Genomic DNA, 21,334 nt, shown 5'->3' with positions numbered 1-21,334 from the left:
TTTAAAATGCCAAATTTTAAACTTCTTACATTTTATCTTAAATTTTAAGACATATATTAAATTTTTTTTAATGTTTTATTATTCAAAAAAATAAATCCATGTAATTATTTTTATGATTATTTATAATATTTAAAAAAATTAAATATAAAATTTATTGAATATTATTAATAATTTTTGTTTAGAATGATATTATTGAATATTATTAATAATATTTGTTTAGAATGATTAATAAACTAAAATAGGTAGCTTAGACATCAAAACATTCTCAAGTAAATTCCTTTTTGTAAGGAATTATTTTTAAAACTTAAAAGAAAATCAGAATGCACATATTTATGTATATCTGTATATCCATAAAACCTTTTATTGAAGAACATACAATATTCAATTAAATTTTTGATAGTTAATATTACACTCTCATTGTTATTTTAGTGTTTGAATCTTATTAATGATTACTCATTTATGTGTATGTTTGTCTGTGTGCACACACACATTAAATTAATAAGACAACAACTTGATATATACTACCATGATATGAAACATATTTTTTTAAAATTTGATATGAATAGAAACTTAATTAATAATAATTACATCTTTATAAATACAATCACAACAGCCATTATTTCATGACTATTCAATTCTTTATACAAATATTTTTTTAATTTTTTTGCAAGTAATAACATACATCATGTTAGTGTGTTGATCTAACACCACAATAATTTGTATTAAAAAATTTCAGCTACGTAAAACCCAACTGATAAACTTTGAAACATGTATGATTAATTCATAAAAATAAAAATAAAAAAATAAATAAAAACTCTTAGGATAGGGGTGGAATTGGAGAGGGAATTGGGGTAGAGTCAAGGAGTGTGGAATTGGACAAGGTAGGGACAAGATGGGAATAAAGGACCAAGATTGAAAATGGGGTCAAGGACAAAGGACATGTAGAAAATAGAGTATGAGGTGGAAAGTAGGGTGTGGCTTTATCAATTACATATATATATATATATCAACGTTAATTCTAGTGTAATTCTATTGTATTAAATAATGCAATTTCTTAATTTTTACCTTCTAACCTCAACTAAATTTATTTAGATCTATCTTTGATGGCCATCTCAAAAAACAATTTATACATATTAAATTTTTCAACAATAAGTAATTCTTCTTCTCATAATTTTATTCTTTTTAATTTATGTAAAATTTTAATAATTGCAACATAAGACAAGATCTTTGTATTTTGTTCAAATAATTATATAGAGTTGACTTCATAGCAATTCTTGTATTAATCTAAAATGACACAATATTTATCCAAACATGAAAACAACAAAATTCTTTGTAATATCATAGTGAGTTCTATCTTAATCATCAAAATATCATTCAAATCATTGTTATATAATCAAATAATCTAATTTAATCCAACAAATTGATAATTATAAAGCTCAATATAGTAAACTTTCTTGTTATCTTTATAGAAAAGAAAAGAAAAGAAAAGAAATATATGTATATATATATATATATATATATATATGTATATATATTTTGTATCCTTAAGTAGAATTAAGGAAATAAAAGATATGATGAGATGAGGGTAGGAAAAAGTATCTCTATTAAGAGAATAAAGATAAAGAGGCACAAATAGGGATAAAATTTAATATAGTGGTTTGGTTGTATAAGAAATGAGTATCTGCCCTTGGCAAGTCTTATTCAAAGAAGGTCATCTATAGAACTTATTAATATTTAGAATATCTTCCATCCATAAGATTTTAATTAATGCAAGGAAGAAGTAAGAGTTCGGGAATACATATTTTTTTTAGTTTTTTTAAAAAATAAGAATTACTTTTTGTGACTAGACTATTTTTTTAGCAAATTCTATAAATGCATTATAATCCTGAATAGCATATTTATATCTACTTTTAAATTTAAATTATATTATTTTATTATTTATTATTAGATTTAAGTAGACATGATCTATATAATTTTTATTAAGAATAAAAAATATAATATAAGTATAAGACTTCTTAGTTGTTTTTCATAAATATTTAAATAAAAAATATTTTATTAATTTCTAAATCAATATTACTTTTAAAAATTTTAAAGTTTTTTTTCTTACAATAGAAGCTTGAATTAATGTGAATAAAATACAAGCTTAAATTTGGTACACAAGATTGTGTTTTAAAATTTAAGCTTGAATTTATATGAACAAAAAATATAAATAAAATTATTTTTTTGTATCTTATAAAGTATTTCTAAACAAAAAAATCAAGAATATTGGTTATTATTCAATACATTGTATAATTTGTATGCGCACATATATATATATATATATATATATATATATATTGTTTAAAATATATTTTTTATTTTTCATATTAAATATAATGAAATAAAAATAAATTCTAAAATATTTTAAATCTACTTTTTTAACAATTTTTTTAATTTTTTTAAATAAATAGAATTACTTCAATTTTTTTTTTCCAAAGTTATGAGATGACATTACATCATTTTGTAGTTTAATTGAAATGAACAATGTTAATACTATACTATTTACCATCCACCATAATTCTTAATCTATAAACTATAATTCTTAAGGAAAAAAATGTAACCAATGCAATTTATAACCAATAAGGACTTGAAATATTTTCATATAAATACAAAAACTTAGATAATTTATTAATGTACATACATCACCAACAACTAACTCCCAACATTAGCTACATTATTCTAAAATTTATTTCTTTATAACTCATTTCTTATAAATTTACAAAATATCAAAAAGTAAAATAGTTTACTTGTAGAAAGTTGTATCTTTTTTAGTGAGCACTTTTTAAAACACCAAAAGTGTTCAAAGGTTTTTATTTCTTTTCTTTTCTATGTACGAGACCATTTATGTCTTTCTTAACTATTTCTAATGTTATGTTTTATTTTTTATTTTTTTATATATAACATTTTACATCTATAACATTTTTAAACAACTTCAAATGAATATTTTACATCTATAATACAAGTACCCACTTTTCTTACAAGTGGTGAAATTGTAATACAATTGTTGATTGTTAATACAAATTGTTGATTGTTAATACAAATTTTGGCCATGGCTAATATAAAATCTATTGCTTGAACACCTATGTTTTTTAATGCAAAATCATGTGGTTGTTTAGGTCTTTATAGTCAAGAGATAAGGTGAAAGGTTGCAACTTTTGAATCCTTTGATTATCTAAAATCAAGAAGTCTCATTGAGTTGGCTTTATATTTACAAAAATCAATCCAAAGGCTTTATAATTTTTTCTAGATGGTATTAAAAGTGTTGTCTCCAAATTTTCTTGTTGGGCCCTTCTTATGAAGTGGTTTTTAAAAAGAGTTGAGCAATTATGTCATAAACTTCTCAAATAACCATTGAATTTTTAAAAAATCTAATTTATTATAATAAAAATACAATTTGATCTATTTTATGGCCACTTCTCATTTTATGCTATATCCAAAAACCAGGACTTGCAAAAGAAATGTTTTCTTTACCAAGCAAAAGACTAATTTAGAACTTATATTTCATGACTTTTTAAAAATGGAATTCTAGGTCTAAGAACCCCCTCAATCTCACTCAAAATACTCATACATTTCAATTCCCCAATATTTCAAGTGCATGTGAATCAATGGAAAGCTTTTTCCAGACTGAAATAAAATCCGCAAATCATTGTAAAGGGAACACCAATCACAAAACATATCCTCATCACAAAATGCAGCTTCAGAAAGGGGAAGAGGTCTCACACCCAATTGTGGGATTGCCGAAGATTTGGCAACATAGCAAACCAGTCCATAAATGTGGCGAGAAGAGCCAGGTTTCTGCAATCTCTGCACAGTCAGAAAACCAAGACATGCAACCTCACAGCTTCAGCAGACAGAAGATTCACCAAAATTAAAACTGAAGACCTCATGCAACTGATACCAACGCATTTGAACATTAAGATCAGAAGGAAAGGATTGGATTTAGGTCGGGAAGTTAGCACTGTGCTTTCGACACACATGTTGAGCAAGTTTGATATTCAAGGCTGTAGGTGCCGATCGGTGCTTGAACCCTTTTCTCCACTGATGGAGGATACTTCAAATCCAGGCTCCATAACTTAGCAAAGGATGAGTTTGCCCTGATCTTTAACAAAGACTGTAGATGTTCTCACTGCTGTGATTGACAGCATATAATGGGATTCACAATTTGGCACTGCAGCAACTAAACTGCGGAGTGAGTTCTACACCATGCAATCTCAATGCCTAGAGGATCATTCCACTTCTTACTGGACAGACAGGATTGTAGTCACTCAAGAAACATGTACAATAATGTTATGCTGTTCGGTAAGATATGGTTCCAACTTCCTCAACTTCTGGCATTCTAATTGTTCATTGGAGCTGTGGGGACGCCTTTACGACCGGCAGTCATGTTTCTTAAAGCCCATGTGTTTCATCATGCATGCCCTAGACGCAAGCTCAAATGACAAATACTTCATGCCGAATGGCGGTTATCTCCAACTACTCGATGATTACGTAGCTTCGAAGAGGCATATCAAAACGCAACTTAGTAATAAAAATGGAAGAAGTCATCCTCTAGTCTAATTCTATTATAATATTGTCACTGCAAGTACTGCTTTCCAGGTACCCGAGAAAATTGCACTCTGAAGCGCTCCAGAAAAAAATAATTACCATCTCGCTCGGCTTATGCCGTTCAGGATAGCTTTTCTTTATTTTCCAACGAACTCAAGACCATTCGACTGTGCTTGTGGTGCAAATTCCGGTTTTGGGGATTCACAACAAGAAGAAGAAACTGGGCTCAAGGTGACAAAAACCACACAGCAAACAATCAATCCAGAAGGGAACAAGAGAACGTCCCTGGGGAACTTCGTCACTGTCGATTCTTTGTTGTGCTTTTGCTCCTCAAAGCGGCCATCTCTTTCAAATTCTGGCTTTGTCATTCATGAAATGATCAAGAATTAGGGTTTAGCAGAGTTGGAGGATGTTGGTAGAACTAGAGAACCCACTTGCCTCTTTGGGTTACAACTCGAAGTTACAGATTATATCTGTTTTCGTTGGTGTGTGAGTACAAGTAAAGATTCTTGACTCCTCACATTGGTTATCCTCTCTCCAACGGTTTGTTTCACTGGACATGGAAAATTTGGTGGACACATCGGCTGAATGGGAAGAGCAGCTTGTACAGTTGAATCATGTACGCATTCCCCGTTTCTTGTTCGATGTGTTTATAGTGAATACTACATGGAGAATCTTTTAACTTGAAATGTCCAGTTCAGACATGTGTGATGTGTAAGTATAGTAGGTTTACCAAGTTGTGGAAGAATTTGAGTGAACTGGATATTGAGACCTTATGGCGGTGCTGTTTGCAGATTTATGCGTGCTTGGCTAGTGCGAATAAATTGGAGCGCACGGGAGTGAGTTTAGGGGATGCTGTGAGCTTCTTCACCTAATTTTTAGCGGCTTCGCACTAGGAAGAGCTGTGGGAAGTGAACTGGACCATCGTAGTAGGCGGGAAGCGAATGCAACTAGAGTGTCATTAGCTTACTAGTTTGGGACGGGTTGATGTTTATATTCTCTTTATTTGTTAAGGAGATTGATACGTCCGCTTCGATTGCCTCCGTCATTACTGATTCAAGCTCTGTTCTTGGGGTGAAACGAAAAGAAGCGAAGCAGACCTCTGGATCGTGTAGATGATTCTTTGGGCGAGCATTTAGGCGTGAACACGATAGTTTACAGCGATGTACTGCACAACATCTTTGCGAATGTTCCTAATCTGGTAAGCACTTGAAGTAGTGAACACAATTTTTAATGAAGTTTTTTAGTTTGATGGTGGAAAAAGCAGCTTCTTGTTTATGAATCTTGTGCTTCTTGTTCAGGTGTGTCTTATAGAGGCAGAGAACGAGTTTGTGCGGCACTCTGTGAAGAAGATACTGATTGCAATATCCGACCATCTAATCTTAAAAGCTCAGGTTCTGATCTTTTCCTCATTAGGAAGAGTATGCTCTTTTGTATATCTTTCTGCGTCGAGCCTCATTTTCTTCATAGTTACTTTAAACTACAATTTATTTATTTATTTATTTATTTTCAATGGCGGTTCTTGTATGCATTTGGGTTAATTGGGTATTTGAACAGTCTAATAGTGATTCTTGGCTCAGGAACCATCATGGTGCTCTCTCTTGCACCATATCTGGAAAACTCTACTTTTGGGATGCGCCAAAGGACTAATAATACGGGGAGATCGTATCACAGAAAAACACGAATTGACTTCTCATTCTTCCAACCTGTTAGCGGTGCATGAGATAAATCATTCGTTACATTTCAAGGAGCATTGGGGACGACTTGTTTGTGGCTTAGAGGTTCTTCGATGCATCTTAAAAGCTTGCCTTAAAGAGAATGTTACTGTGTTTGAGCACACTGAGATATTTCTTGGCCTTTTGGAAGAAAAGTTTTGCGCACTAGTGAAGTTGATTTGTCCTCTGACGTGCAATCAAGGCGATTTCGTTTGTTCAAAACAAGGACTAGCATGTGGTGCTCTTCTGCAACTTCTCTGTACAGCCATTGCATGCTGTGATTGGGAAACTGAGGATGCAACTTCTAGAAGCACAGAATTGCAGTCATCTCTGATTGATAAGATTGGGGGCTGCATACCCTTATTTGCGGAGGTTGCCCTGTCTCCACGTAGGCATCCTCCATCTGCACAGTGCCCTTCTTCTTTCTTGCGACATAAAGTTTTGGTAATCCTTGGTCTACTTCACTGGCTTCTCTGAGTTTGTTGCATGTTATTTTTGATTGTTTGCCATATAATCAATAGTGGATTTAAATTTGATTCTGAATCTTTTTATCCTGTGCAGCGATTGATGATAGGACTCTCCAGGTGGTTCAAAATAAAGCTCAAACTTCCTTTACTATGCTTACGAGCCCTTCGTAAAGAGGCCTCTGACCTCACTGGCTTCTCTCTTTTAGAGGATTGTAAGCTCCCAAGGGACAACAACCTAGCGCACTCCTCTTTTGTTAAGTCCTTTTTACATATCCCGGAAAAGGTTGGCGAATCTCTTCCTCTCTCTGCAACTCATCTACGGTGCCGAGCTCTCTTTCTCCTATTCCAGATATGGTCTCTTTCAGTTGACGAACCTGACCCATATCAATCCGCTCTTCGGAATAGTCTCAACCTAAAGAATCCCGAAGACAGGAAAGAACTTGAAGACCGTGCTCCTCACGTCAGTGCTGGAGTTTATGACCGTGAGTTAAATTATCTACACCAGTGGGATTGTTCAGGTGCCAGTACCATAGATAGAGGAAGCACAGTTAACTTTGTCAATCTTGATATCATATCGAACTCTAGTCAGTGTGAATTTTTTTTTCGAAGAGCCCTGAAGGAAGAAGCAAGTGCAGGTATTCAAGAATGGCTAAATTTGCAGAGTGACTCGGTCCCCATTGACAAGATTGAAGAGTTCTCGATGGTGTTTGTGGGGTTGTATTTGGATGAAGATGACTTGATGATCGAAATGTTGTTATTGCTAGTGGGGTTGAGATCCTCGCTGCTTGCTCTGGTTGAGAGAAACATGAAGAGAATCCTTCCAATTGCCACCGCACTTGGCCCTGCACAGCTTTTACATGCTTTCCTGCAGACGCTGTCCTATGATCACACGGTTTTAGTGGACTATCTGATCTCTGAAAGTACTGGTGCTTTATTCCTGCAGTATCTTATGCAGTGCACTGGGTTCTTCATCAAGCCTGAATTTTATGATCAAATGGAGCACTCATCTTTACGTGGAACTAGTAAAACTGGCTCTCTGGATTTAGTCAAAAGAACACTCCATTGCTTGTCGCAGTTGAAGGCTGCTATTGAACGTCTTTATCGACGAAAATTATTCCCATACAACCCCTCTCCTCTTCTAAGACGGTATGTCTGTTGTCCTTACATTTCTCATCTCTATCTTTCATTTTCTACATGAATGTGCTAGAACGGATCACCGTTGCAGTGTTTCCGTTCATCACGCTTTCACGCTTGCCAATGCATGTGGTCGAGATCTCGATGCAACAAATATATGCCTTAATTGCTGATAACCAGTAATTGTTGCTTTCTTTATTAATCCAGCCCCTAAAGCGGTTCTAAGAAGCGACTTCTTTAAGGACCTGCCCTTTTATCGTTGCAGTTGACCAAGAGAGTCGAAGTTGTTTGTTGCTCGAAACTGTTTGAGAAGCCATTACTAGAGTCCTTTTCTTTTACAGCATGCGTAAGAGTTTTACGTATCTCTCATGATTTCCATTCTAATACTATGGTTAATCGCTTCTGCGATTGAGAATAGCCCTTCAGTACCAGTTCTGGCACTTTTTGAAGATTTCCTTCATGGCTGGCGTAGTCTTTTATTTATGGCGATTTTGTATTTGATTTGTGCAGCTTGGAAGCCCTGGAGAAAGTGCATCAGCGGATGTGACGGATGCTTGCTCTTTTTTACTGAACAAACTGATCAAAATTCCGGAGCAAGGTGGATATGTTTCGCATCCTGTTCCTCATTTGAGGAATTTTTGGTTCTGCAACAGGTTGGCGCTTTGTTGCTTTCTCATTAAGAGATGTGAAGAACAGTGAGAGCTATTAAGCACCTGAGCGTACCAACGCACCAACTTGCCCTTCACTTGTGGCTTTGTTAGATGTTTTGGGACATGGCAAGGACTAGCTTTCTATCTTTCCATCGTTGAAACACTGGAAGCACCGGCGAGAAAGGTAAAATATAGAAAAAAAAAAATTCAAAAGAAAAAGACTAGAGTTAGTACTTACCGTCGGCACAACTTATTACTACCGAAGGTTTATACTCCAACGTGTAATTGTGTGAATTTCCAGCAGAAGGATCGAACGCCTAAGACATTTCCAAAGCCGCCAGAAGAAGCTTTCTGAAGTTACACGAAGCACTTGCTGGAGGACAGGCTCACATGGACCATGATTCTCTCTCAGGTATTCTCTCCAGTTGAGTGTGACATGCATCAAAGCCTTGTCACGGGTAGAGGGAGATGACCCAACTACCATACCTGATCTTCTGCAAAAGTCGTCATTTAGCCATCAATTAGGTTAAATATAATGTCTGTATTAGAAGGGCTGGATCCCAAACAATACAGTCTCATTAGTATTCGTATCATTTGTACGATGGAACTCGTCGTGAACTGTACACACTGCATAGTGTTGACGATCAACATCAATCAAAGTGATTTGTAATGCTGCGTGATACCCATCTTGTTATGGTCTCTTATTAAAACTTAAATGACATGGCGAGATACAAGTCTCAGCTGAAACTCAAATCCAAATTGCATTGTTGAGGGTTCGGCCTATATCTCTACATGCTATGATTCTAGCGCATGCATACTCCAGTTGCAACGTAATCTTTCATACTCCTATCCCTTCAAAGCATTTGAGACATCACAAACCTAGTGACGAAAAGCTTACCACGAAATAACCACACACAAACAGCCAAAGTGGGGTATGCAACACATTCATTGATAGTTCCCAGAATAGCACAAATCTAGACTATAGAGCTCTTGAGAAGCAAATTTCTGCAGACAACGTCCCCAATCTTATGTCACGTCAAGGTTGGTATCACATCAAACATCTGTTTCTCTTTTTTGTCTTTGGATTTTTTTTACTGTTTATTTGACATTATGAGTTTGGCCTCCAAAAGTACTGATGGTGCATGGATTTAAACATCACATCCTTGTGAATGCCCAGAACTTTTAGCCTGTTCACACCAGGAACTGAGTTAGGTGTTCTTCATGTGAACTGAGTTGAGTATTCATCTTCTGTAAAGAAGCAAATACAAACAAATGGGTGACTTAAGGCCAATTTTATTTCTTTGGCTCATGTCACCAATCATTTAGTACAGACAGAAGCATTCAGTGCGTGTAATCCCGTGCTAAAAACCTTACGCTAGATTTATTTTGTGTTACCTACTAAAGATTTGAACAAGGTGTACAGGTAAATAGTGCACTATAGTGTAGTACTGTAATTAATATACTTACATATCTGAGGGACAAACCTCTCACAAGGTAGCCTGGTAATGGCCAGAAAACCATCTATTTCACAAGATTTACTTTTTGAAATACTTAAAGACTGTATTTCCAGGCCAGCGTCCCATGCTTTTTGATACATTACATATTTGTATTGATTGAATTTGTATGCAAGAACTAAGGTTCTTAAAGTTGCTTACATTCAATGTTCATTGAAGAAAAAATTACTAACATTCTAATGTGTAAATTTTAAAACGAATGAATCTACAGATTTTTATTACATAATAGGAATGCGTTTCCATGAGGTATTCTATGTGGGATATTTCCACTCTAAAAGTCTTAGAGAAATGGTTTCTTAAGTAAATGAATGAAGTGTCATATTAGTTATTCTCAGGTTTTGATATTCAGACATTCCATCTTCGAAATGATGGTTTCGAACAATTAAATTTATTCCTTTCAAATTGGCTGATAATTCTGTCGCAAGCAAATGATTCTATGATGGATAGTGTTTTGCAATGACCTTCCATCAACAACTAAATTTGAACAAAATTAGTACATGAGGTGATATTTTATGCGATAATCAAACCTTAATGCATTCACATTCACATTCATTCTCATTGATCACATTTTAGAATGTAGTTACAAAATGATTTGTGGTTTTTAAATAACAATGAAATAAAATAAGATTTAAAAGTAACCCCTTTCAGTTTCACTATGTTCTACTATGTTTAACATATATAAGCTTTCATTTTTTAAGAAAATAAATAAAAATCAATGTATCATGTTACAAGCATATTTCAGAACTTCAAATATTTTACTAGAATGTAATTTTATGTTTATGTTTTTCTACAAATCATACTAGATCAAAGACATCAGTGTGATAAATATTTATAACCCCATTGCAAAGACCACCACTAATAAAACATCCAAAGCAAAACTACAAACACAGAAGATGCCCCAGTCACAGGGTGTCGTGGAACAACGCAGGTGATACCTCTCTTCAGCCTGCAAGCTTTTGAAATTCACTGAAAGGGCTCTGAAACCATTAATGAGTAGCCATGTTGACATGAAGACTGGTGTGCAGAGCTGGAGGCATAAACCACACAATAATTGAGCGTGTGGTTTGATGGGGAAGAGCGGGGGAGGCTGCCAACTTTCAGGGTCTGGCAGACTCACTGTCTTGCATCCCTTTGCTGTTGTCTTTTCTTTTATATATATATATAAATTTTCTTTTGTTGATTTTTTAATATTTTGATTAGACGCTACTACCGCTTCTGTACAAAGGCCATTGAAGAAGTCTCACATACTTGGTACTGTATAATACATCAGACCAGGTTTTATGAACTCTGTTCCACGAGGACTCCAGGCAGTGACTCGATCATCACTTTTTTTTACCTGTGCATCCACCTGTGTTTTGTCACAATCACTGAGACAAAGTGAGAAGAAAAACTCAATAGCTAGAATTCTAGACAAGAAAAAGAGGAGTGAATGTGTCAAAGACTCAGGCTTATTCTGTGTTTCTTTCAATTAAGCTCATCAAACCCACAGAGGACTTGATGGGGTGATGGAGGCATGAAAGAGGAGCCAGGTCGTGAGCACCTTCAGTACAACAAAACAAGATAAAAAGAAACTCATAAAAAGATGCGCATTAAAACTGGTCTGTGTGCAGCAATCATACAGTTCCCAACGCCATAATGTTCATGAATTTTGAAGGAACATGGGTGAGGCTTTTTTAACACCCACTGGGAGAGCCTGGGTGTGCACCACATCCAGGCTGCCATTTTGTCCTTGGCCCCCTATCAATTTATTGATGCAGAGTGCACGTGCTCGTGTGAGTACACTGCCCCTCTCCACAACCCAGTTTTCCTGTGATGCAATTTTTCACCGCTGGAAAACAGAAATCTCCTGAGAAACTCCCTGGTATCGAGCCACATTTTAACTCCTGATGAAACCAACTAACATCTCAAGCACCGCGACTTTTACTTAAGTGTTTGCTTGATGTACAACAACTCACCACGTTAATGCAATATGGAGTTCTGGGCCAAGTCCAGCTACGAAACTCTGTAGAGCAAAACGCCGTGGAGCATCTAGATCGGGACCCTGCGGTTTACCGATGGTCAAGGGACTCCAGTTAGAATCCACGTATTAAGAGACCATGTTACTCGATGTATTTTTAAAGACAAAGTGACTGTCATCTGCAGACTGTAACCGTGTCATAGTTGTTGGACTTGTCCAGTTCGGGTTGCAGAAGCTAAATGCCTGAGCTCGCTGCTCCAGTTCAAGCTTCCCTGTGTCGAAGCACCTGCAACTCTCGGAGCTCCCCTTGCGGTGCGAGGAAGAACCCTGACCAATACCAAGTGAGACATCCCTTCATGTCATTGTGGTCTTCGTCTGCATTGCTCCAGCTCAGGGTTGAGAGAGTATCATGTGCCACTGTCACGAGACTTTGTGGAACTGTCTTTGAGCTGCCTTTCTCTGCTGTCGATCCCTGGATCTCGAGAGAAGTTTTCTCAACAGGCACGGCGCAGCATTGCCGAATACACCGCCGGAATCAAGGATAGGATTCAGAGTTGACTGCGGCTGGCGAATCAATTAAATGAATCTATATGACTTGGTTTTTGTGAGAGATTGTGCTCAGGACGTTAGTACAATGTGAGTAGTCGGCTGGACGTGCAGTGCAGAGAATGCAGGCAATTCATTGTTCGTAACCTCGAGAAAACCCCAGTTGTGTTCCAATAATCTGGATAACATGCTGACAGGAGGAAGTGTCGGTTTTAGCAGATTATGTTACACAGTTTGGGGGGGGGGGGGGGGGGGGGTATATGGGTTACTGATCATGGATTTCCTTGTGTTTTCACTTGGCCTGGCAAATCCAATCTGCAATTATAAGCTCAATATTTTGCATTGTGAGGGCAGTTTTGGCAAAAGCAGAGCTAGAATCTAATCTAACGACTGAGCGAGAAGTAGTGAACATGTGAAGAGTCAGGGTGGATGTAAGAGTTTTGGAGGCTCAATGCTGTTACTATTCAATAGCTTACTAACACAAGGGTCTACAAATTTTTGTCGAGCAGGTTTGCGAGGATGGGGATTGCTCGCAGGAGATCAGCGCTTCTGCTCCTCCTCGTTTCCTTCGTTTTCTGTGCTGCCATATCAGTTGCAGCCGATGACGATGACAACGTAGACTCCTGGCTGAAATTGATGGCTGATACATCGGGCTCAGATGCTGACTCTGATTATGACTTCGAAACGGACGACACTCCAGCGTCTGATTCAGTATATGGAGATTCATTGGTAGCAGAGCAAGACAACCATCCGGCTGATGGAACGAAGTCGGGAGGTGCCTCGAATGGGATGTTTGTAAAGTTTCCGAAGCCAAAGGGTAAGTCCAGAAAGATCACGGTCTCCAAGTCTGGGAAAGACGACTTCACCACCATCAATGCTGCTCTAGACTCCATAGCCGAGCACGAAAAGCACCGCACCGTGATACACATCCGGGAGGGCATCTACGAGTAAGTTATAACCATTCTCTCCAATCCCAGAACGAAATCTGAGTTGTATGCGTTACTAGCTCATTCAATATGCACAGGCATGCACTCATGCGTTTGAAACTTCAGGGAGAAGATAGTCATCAACGTGTCGAAACCATACATCACGTTCCGGGGCGACGGCCGAGATAAAACAATTATACAGTGGGGTGACAAAGCTGGTGATTTCGACGACGATGACCAGCTGCTTAAGACCTACAGAAGCGCCACCGTCGGTGTGAATTCTCAATACTTTATTGCGGAGAACATCCAGTTTCGGGTAACTACCTTGCCCTTGTTCCAAAATAACCTTGTCAATTTCCTGGACGACAAGCCATCCTGTCGAAAGAAGAAGTATGTTTGTTTGTAAATACTTAGATCATCATCATCGTGTGTGTAGAACACAGCACCCCAACCGCCTCCAGGTGCAGTCCTACGGCAAGCTGTGGCTTTTCGCATCACGGGAGACAGAGCTGCGTTTTACAACTCTTCCTTCTACGGATACCAAGACACATTGTATGACCACAAGGGCAGGCACTACTTCGAGAACTGCTACATCCAAGGCTCCATCGACTTTGTTTTCGGCAATGGCCGAAGTTTGTACAAGGTGAAGATCCACATTCACTCGAACATTGGCTTTCATTAGCTTCTGCATAACATTTGAGAACGGTATGTTGGACATTTGGCATTGACAGCGTGATGCATGACCTTTTTGTGGGTTACGCAGAATTGCCATCTGCACTCGGAGGCGAAGGTCTTCGGTTCCGTGACGGCTCAGAAAAGGAACGAGAGCCACATGAACACGGGATTCTCTTTCGTGGATGCATCCCTTACAGGCACTGGACCGATCTACTTAGGCCGAGCGTGGGGAAACTTCTCCCGCACTGTGTATTCCTACACATGGATGGACAACATTGTCTACCCACCTGGATGGTCGGATTTTGGCTTCGCCGACCGTCAATCCAAAGTGTTTTATGCGCAGTACAACTGCAAAGGCCCAGGTGCATACTCAAAGGAGAGAGTGGCATGGGTGCGGGAATTGACCGCCGAGGAAGCGAAGCCTTTCTTGTCGGTCCACTTCATCAATGGCAAGACATGGCTGAAGAAATACATCGGAAAGCCGACAAAGACGAAGAAAAATTAGTTACCGAGTCATCACCATCTCAGTTTTGAGGATAAAAAGCCCCTGCATAAGAAATCGTGCTGCCTGCAGCTGTTGATGTGAAGTTTGCTTTGTAATTGTGCAAGTTTTGACAGCGATCGTAGCTGTGCGTGTCGACAAGTAGATTTGCGGACACTGAGAAGCTTTAAGCTGCGCAGTCCCTCCATTCAATCCCAACAAGTTCCATGGATTTAAACTTAGTAGGATGGTTTTTAGGTGAGATTATGTTGCATGGCGACCCCATTCTAGGCCGCACCTGATTTGTTCAATAAAACATAAATGATCTCCCCGACAATGAATTGTAATCTCCGTAACGCAAGCCAGAATCTCGCTTTGCTGTTAGGGGTTGTGGGTTTCTTGTCGTCTGCAAACCAGCGCCCTCGGAATTTCGGGTAAACTGCACCTGTCGCTTGATTACGTTATTGTTTTTTGACATCTTTCATTTGCAAAAATTGTCTTGCGTCGAAACTGATCGAAGGTAGCAGAAACCAAAAAACAAAAAACAAAAACAAAATAAATAACAATAATTTTTTAATTCGACGGATTGTAATTATACAAGGTGGACATGTATCGGGGGCCATCAGTAATTACAAGAATATTTTTCTAGCTTGCGTAACTTGTCTTGGAATGAGAGCCTATATCTAACAAGGGTAATGAAACCCCATGTATTCACCACCCGTAAACTGGTCCCAAACTTCGAATCCTCCACAAATGGTTGTCGAAACTGCGCTAATACCTAAGACAATGCTAACAGAGAATACGATAATTGAGGGTCGTCCAAATTTAGCGATAGCTTGTTGGACAACATGGAGCCCAATCAGAGAGGAAACGAAACAGATTGCCCCGAACAACAAAGCAAAATCAAGTTGCAGGCGACCCAGGAGCCAAAATTGCACCACTGATAAGGAAGATGAAAAGAACACCATGAACGCAGTTGTTGCTGCTGTGAGCTGCACAACAAGAACACGATGTAAGAGATTTAGGGTTTCCATACTAACGTAATTGTTGCACCCCTTCCACTTCGATAATTCTAAGAGTTACACATGGAAAGCGTGATGGAAGGTACAAGATAAAACCTGAGGATGCATGCCGAGTTCGATGAGCATGGGGTTGATAATCATGCCCCCTCCAATACCTAGCATACCGCCAAGGAATCCTGCAAGTAGTGCCATACTCGGAAAGAGCACAAACGCCCTTGGCCCGATTACATCCCACTCCTCTAGCTGCAATTGCATAAGAGGCAACAAAAGGAAACAACAATCAGAATAGGATTATATGTGAAGCGTCGAGTAAGTGAAAGTTGCACACAGTTGGGACGAGTGACAGTAATGAAAGCGCCACCTCAAGTTCTGGAGTATTTTTCTCCTCCAACGCATGATGTAGATGCCAAGCAGACCATCCGGTGAGGAGAAAGGCAAGCGGCACTTGCATAGTTGTCAGCAACCAGTAGGCCCCCCCACAAGGCTCCAAGGTCAGGATGCTCTAAAGATCAAATCCGTGGCGGTGTCAATGAAAACTATTACTGGGTTCATGATAGATAGATTTGCTGGAAGCTGCACGATCTTGTCAGAGAAATCAACAGCGGCACTTGCATCGGCCAAGAAGAGCAATATTTTCCAAGTTTCAATGAGGGATGCAGGAAGATGTGCATCTCGATTCTGATGAGACGGTAATCACGCAGGGAAGAGATCACTTGGGAGATCGGAGGCTTACATCGCTGGATTTTCCTCCTCGTAGAAGTTGGACTGCTAGAAATGCCGTCCACACCAGTGTCAACATCAAGAGCTTGACGTAAGGGAAGTTCCTCGGCGGCTTAGATTCACCTAATAGCGGCACAATTGCTTCATCTCCCTCTTTGGGACAAAGGTTTTGCCAAGATAGTTTCGAATCCAGCCTTTCCAATGCTTCAGAAGTTGCCGCCTCAGATTCCTCGAGCACACAGCCTGCATGCAAACTTTCTGTTACCAGCCTTGTCGTGTGAAAATAACCATACCGGAATATCACACTAATCGTGTTTATCCATTCTCGCGTTATCAAGGAAAAGTAAGCTTGCCTGTGAGGACATCGAAAGAGCTCGACCTCGCTTGAGCAAGATGTGCTTGTCCTCGTTCTTGAGCCTGTGAGGACAAATCTGTCTTCTCTGCCGCCTCCTGCACCAAACGAGTCTCATTTCTCCACCTCACCAACCCACTTCTGAAGCTTCTTGCAGTGATGTACCCCAAGGTTATGATAAACTCGAGAGTGATGAACCACGATGGAAATGCGACGTTACAAATAACCCCGATGCTGATACCCAACAGCATGTTAGGCTGCAAGAGTAGCACAACGTCGAAATCAATCAATGGGTGCCCGGGCAGGAACGGATGATCTCGCTGAATATTCCACCAAACATTTGCGATAGATCCTCCGAAGATCATGAAATTGGAGAGAGCAGCTGACGACTTCGCATCGAATCCGATGAGGAGATTGAAGAGGGGGATGAATAGCCCGCCTCCTCCAACGCCACCAGCGCTGCATATAGAGGCCCCCAATGTTCCCAACACCATGGCCAGTATTAACTTCCAGTTCCATTCTAGCTCGGGCCAACGAAGTTTTTCCCTGCCCAATTCGATCGACCATATCCACTTCGCTACGGTTCTCAAGGGGCCTAGAAATTTTGGTTCATCGAGTTGTTGAACCGGAGAAACTTCACGATTGCCAGGGGATGACAAACCGGCCGACGTGGCAGAGAAATGGGGACGCGAAATTGCAAGGCTTGTGCCGATCAGCAGAAAAAGGACCAGCACCCATATTTTTATCCCATTCGCCATGGTCATCCCTTCGAAGCTTCGAAGGTTTTTGTCAAGTCGTTGTGGTCGATTCGTAATCCATCCGGTAATCAAGAGATTCGTGCAGTTGCTATACCGGTTAAGAATGTCTGGGTTGAAGAATTACGAATATTCTCTCCCTGAGATGCCCCCAAAATGCCAAGTCAGTCTTGACGTCGCACAAGATTGACTCGTGCGCCTCTCGCACAATGATATCAGTTGCAAAACTTTCAACTACAGGCTTTTGAGACATGTGAGCCCAGCTCCATAAAGCTATTCAAGTGCCACAGTAGTCATCAAGCGTAGTTGTAAATTCTCGTGTTGAAAGGAGGTCCACAAGGAAATGGACGCAGCCCTCAGTCTCCACCATAGAAATTGCAGACATAATAAAACTGAGAGATCTTATGGGTCCATCTATTATGATTGGCATACAGAACAACTTACGATGACAGCTCCAAAATTACTAACTCGCTGGAGACTTCTGGAGTGAAAATTGCCAGACAGTGAACACAAGGAGCAAAGTAGCTACTTACCGAGGACTCCTACACCGAACGACAGTCATAATACCCACAACTTTACGTGTGAGCACTGTCGACAAGAAAGTAGAGAATACCTGAAATTAAACCTGAATTCAGAACGACTCTGAAGAGAAAAGGAGAACACAGAAACCTTTGAGAAACTCCAACTGATGGGAGTAAGCGACGAAGAAACAACGAGCCTCTCCTGAAGGTAGCAAGCTATAACAGGAAATAAATAACACCAATAAGAGCAAGTTCAAAGATCTAGATCGCTACACAAAACATCGACAAACTCAGACCTCAGTCATACAAATCCCGAAACAGCACATTCGTCACCGCAACCAACTCAGGGACATTCTCAGCAACCAGAAACTCGTTCCAAACTTTCTAAACAAGCTGCAGAAACTGGGACCACACCAATACGAGTTTGAACATGACGGTGCATGTTAAATTTTATTTATTATACTGAGACTGAATCGCTGGTGTTCGGTTCATTCTAGGGTATATTCCATTTCCCGTTACATGCAAAAAACACGTAAAATGTATCATGCAAACATGAAGTAAAGTTGAAGTCCTTACATCCAATGGTTACAAAATTGAAACAAAGTTGAGTGGACAGGTTGTGTTCTTTGGCGAAAAGAAAATAAGTGTGACAGAGTGTAATCAGAGCATCATGATGAGTTTTTTAAATAGTTCCGTATTTTCTTCCCTTTTTAATATTATTTTTTTAATGTAGTGTTGGATTCATCAGTGGGTTGAGATGATTGTTATAATGTTACAATTCATTAATTTGTGTTTTTTGTGCTAAATTTAAATGCAACACACAAATTACACATAGTTACCTTCTTCCAAAAATACGTCGTCATTTATCTCTTAAGGGGAAAAAAAAATAAAATATACTGGTTGGTGGTTTATGAATAAAACAGTGATGCTGAATTCTATCCAAAAAAAAAATTAAACTTTATCAGGATTTTCGTACACTGAATTTCGTTTTTTTTAATCGTAATTTGTTATGCGGATGTTCTTTTTTGAGGTAAAGTTATGTAGATTTGTGCGCCTTTTTTTTTTTTTTTTTTTCTTTTTTTTTTTTTTTTAATAGAGTGAGTCATCCATGTGAAACTTTATAAAGATATGTCCAAAATTAGCAGGACTAATTCAATCATTTTTTAGATCAATACATGTTTTTTGTCATTGGAGTTTGCGGGCTGAAAAGCATGAATAAGCAATCCACGTAGTCAATTTCTTCAATTGTAAATTTTAAAATGCTAACAAATGCTAACCCATACAAGAATGTTATGTGTTGTAGTGAAAGACTTAGTCAGGTTTCATTTGAACACGAATAGAGAAGATTCATGAAATAAAATCAAAATATTTTTTTATTTTTATTTTTATTGTAAATCCTTTAAAATTAAAAGTAAGAATTTGTGTAGAAGCAATGTAAATGAAATCTATCAAATAGTTGCCCTACTTTTGGTGACAAGGATGTAAAAGAATTCAAAAAAATCAAAAATTGATAAAAATAAGCATGATAATTCATAACACTCACATGGTTATTTCTGTGTTTTGTTTGACGGATAGTTCATCATAATTTCAACTAAGTAACAAAAACACTAGGTTTTTTAAACCTAGAAAAATTGTGTACAAAAAAAATATGCACATAGAAAACAAAGTGAGTGTTGAGTGTATTGTGAAACACTTTGAATCTAAGTAAATTGAAGATGAAAATAGTTTGTTTTGTGGTTGTACTTTTTCAACATGCATCAAGTGAAATTTATTTTTTAAAAAACTGATGTTCAATAAAATTCTTATCACAATTTTCTTTTTGTTTTCAATCAGTCTTTCAATGCAACTATATTTTTTTTATTACTTGGAGAATGTATAAAATTTTGTTGTGCCCCAAATTTTATTGTTTCAAAGAGGTAAAAATTTCTTAAACCCAACAAATAAAATACAAAAGTATGCAAAAATAAAAATGAAAATGAAAATAACACCATCTCACTTGAAGTTTATTCTTAAAAGCACGCAGAAGTAGGTCTAATTGAGTAAATATAAATAACATAAATAACATAAATAATAAACATGGAAATATGCCTTTTATGTGATGATAATAATGATTATTATTATTATAATGTGTGTGTGACAAATTGAATTTAAAGCTGAAATCTATGATGGTAATCCAAGTCGACTACAATACATGATGCGCTTCTCAAGGGTTGGGGATTAATTAGGGTTTAGTCTGAATACGGAGCATCGAATGATTTAGGATTTAAAGTTTTAGGGTTTATGTTTGTGAGCTCGCCTCGCAGCTTGATTGTGCATACCGCATTGCGTTAGCACACAATGTGTTCGTGAGACACTGAATTGCTTTGGTGATTGCAGGGATCACACTCGTTTTTTTTTTTTTTTTTTTTTTTTTTAGGGGTTTCTCGTTCCCCGCGGCGGATTTCGTATTTTTTTCTTTTCATGCGACGGATTGAGAGTAGGTGCGTGAGATCATGCGAGTTTTTTGGAACAACTGTCGCAAGCATTTGCTGAGAATCGGATATGTGGTGTCTGTCTCGATGAAGTGCTTGATGGCGATGCCTTTCACAGGAGTTCGTCGTTGTTTAGAAACAGTGTGAGGAGATATGAAACAACATAGAGTGGTTCTCTTTAATTGAGCACATTACAGAACCTACGGTGGGTGTGGTTGGAACATCAATTTTCCATGCATTCCGGATCTTTAGAAGAATGATTTTAATCTCCTGGAGTTGTCCATTTCACGTTTTGAAGAAAGTGGAGATTGACTTGTAGCGTTGGAAGCTGGCAGTCCCTTTGTTGGGAATGATATTGCAACGGTAGCGACAGTTACAGGTGGCAACTGTTCGAGGGTAGAGAAATGACATGCTCACTGTATCTGGAGCTTGACATTTGTAAGCATGAAGAGAGGACTCGAAAAGCTTTTGCAATGTAGGCAGCACAAGGAAGGAGGAAAGTTGAGTACGAGGTGGAATAACTGCGCATACGCCACTTTGCTCTCAAGCACTCAACAACGTGTACGGATTCAAATAAATTCAACCTCCTTGGACTGATCAATCGCGAGGCTATCCGATCTGGATATGTTGCTGAAAGGGGCGAATTGGAGGCCCTCTCTTCAGCTGGTTTGCAGAGAAGCTACTGTAGTTAGAACCAGTATCACATACACGCCCAAATTTCATGAATTGCCGAGCCGAAACCAGATAGAATCCAGATTGTTCAATCCCAGGAGGATGAAAGTTTTGGAAGTCAAGGCAATATGGGTTCCCAAGCATCTTCTATGGTAGAGAGGAGTGTGCCTTT

The 21,334-nt window shown here is 38.3% G+C and overlaps 3 protein-coding genes across 9 annotated transcripts; 2 read left to right on the top strand and 1 right to left on the bottom strand.

Moving 5' to 3' along the window:
- Nucleotides 1–4,541: 4,541 nt before the first annotated feature.
- LOC112280672 (uncharacterized) lies at nt 4,542–9,230 on the top strand. Of its 6 annotated transcripts, none has more exons than XR_002969373.3 (8): nt 4,542–5,203; nt 5,379–5,441; nt 5,672–5,785; nt 5,886–5,978; nt 6,165–6,743; nt 6,861–7,912; nt 8,411–8,553; nt 8,855–9,230. XR_002969373.3 is itself a non-coding variant. In XM_024516434.3 (7 exons), the coding sequence occupies exons 1-7, from the start codon at nt 5,144–5,146 to the stop codon at nt 8,445–8,447; spliced, it is 1,998 nt and encodes a 665-aa protein (XP_024372202.1). In that variant the 5' UTR covers nt 4,542–5,143; the 3' UTR covers nt 8,448–9,230. The 6 variants fall into 6 exon arrangements, 1 of the variants encoding a protein (XP_024372202.1); XR_002969372.3 differs by having other exon boundaries at nt 8,852–9,230; XR_016502278.1 differs by having other exon boundaries at nt 8,411–8,734.
- Nucleotides 9,231–12,026: 2,796 nt separating this feature from the next.
- On the top strand, nt 12,027–14,986 carry LOC112280632 (putative pectinesterase 53). Its single transcript, XM_024516316.3, has 6 exons — nt 12,027–12,135; nt 12,242–12,362; nt 13,077–13,514; nt 13,620–13,809; nt 13,930–14,136; nt 14,257–14,986. The coding sequence occupies exons 1-6, from the start codon at nt 12,027–12,029 to the stop codon at nt 14,671–14,673; spliced, it is 1,482 nt and encodes a 493-aa protein (XP_024372084.2). The 3' UTR covers nt 14,674–14,986.
- Nucleotides 14,987–15,205: 219 nt separating this feature from the next.
- Nucleotides 15,206–18,620, bottom strand: LOC112280631 (sulfite exporter TauE/SafE family protein 2). 2 transcript variants are annotated; one of them, XM_090249187.1, is made up of 6 exons: nt 18,032–18,620; nt 16,745–17,638; nt 16,405–16,634; nt 16,033–16,173; nt 15,768–15,914; nt 15,206–15,641 (listed from the first exon to the last, which is right to left on the bottom strand). In XM_090249187.1, the coding sequence occupies exons 2-6, from the start codon at nt 17,505–17,507 to the stop codon at nt 15,333–15,335; spliced, it is 1,590 nt and encodes a 529-aa protein (XP_090105313.1). In that variant the 5' UTR covers nt 17,508–17,638; nt 18,032–18,620; the 3' UTR covers nt 15,206–15,332. The 2 variants fall into 2 exon arrangements, with proteins under 2 accessions (XP_090105313.1, XP_024372077.1); XM_024516309.3 differs by having other exon boundaries at nt 16,745–18,620.
- Between the last annotated feature and the right edge of the window lie 2,714 nt (nt 18,621–21,334).

Source organism: Physcomitrium patens, chromosome 3 (assembly GCF_059467195.1).
Source record: "Physcomitrium patens ecotype Gransden chromosome 3, ASM5946719v1, whole genome shotgun sequence".
Lineage (NCBI taxonomy): Eukaryota > Viridiplantae > Streptophyta > Bryopsida > Funariales > Funariaceae > Physcomitrium > Physcomitrium patens.
Note: the sequence above shows the minus strand (reverse complement) of the source record. Positions and strands in the feature narration are given on the sequence as shown.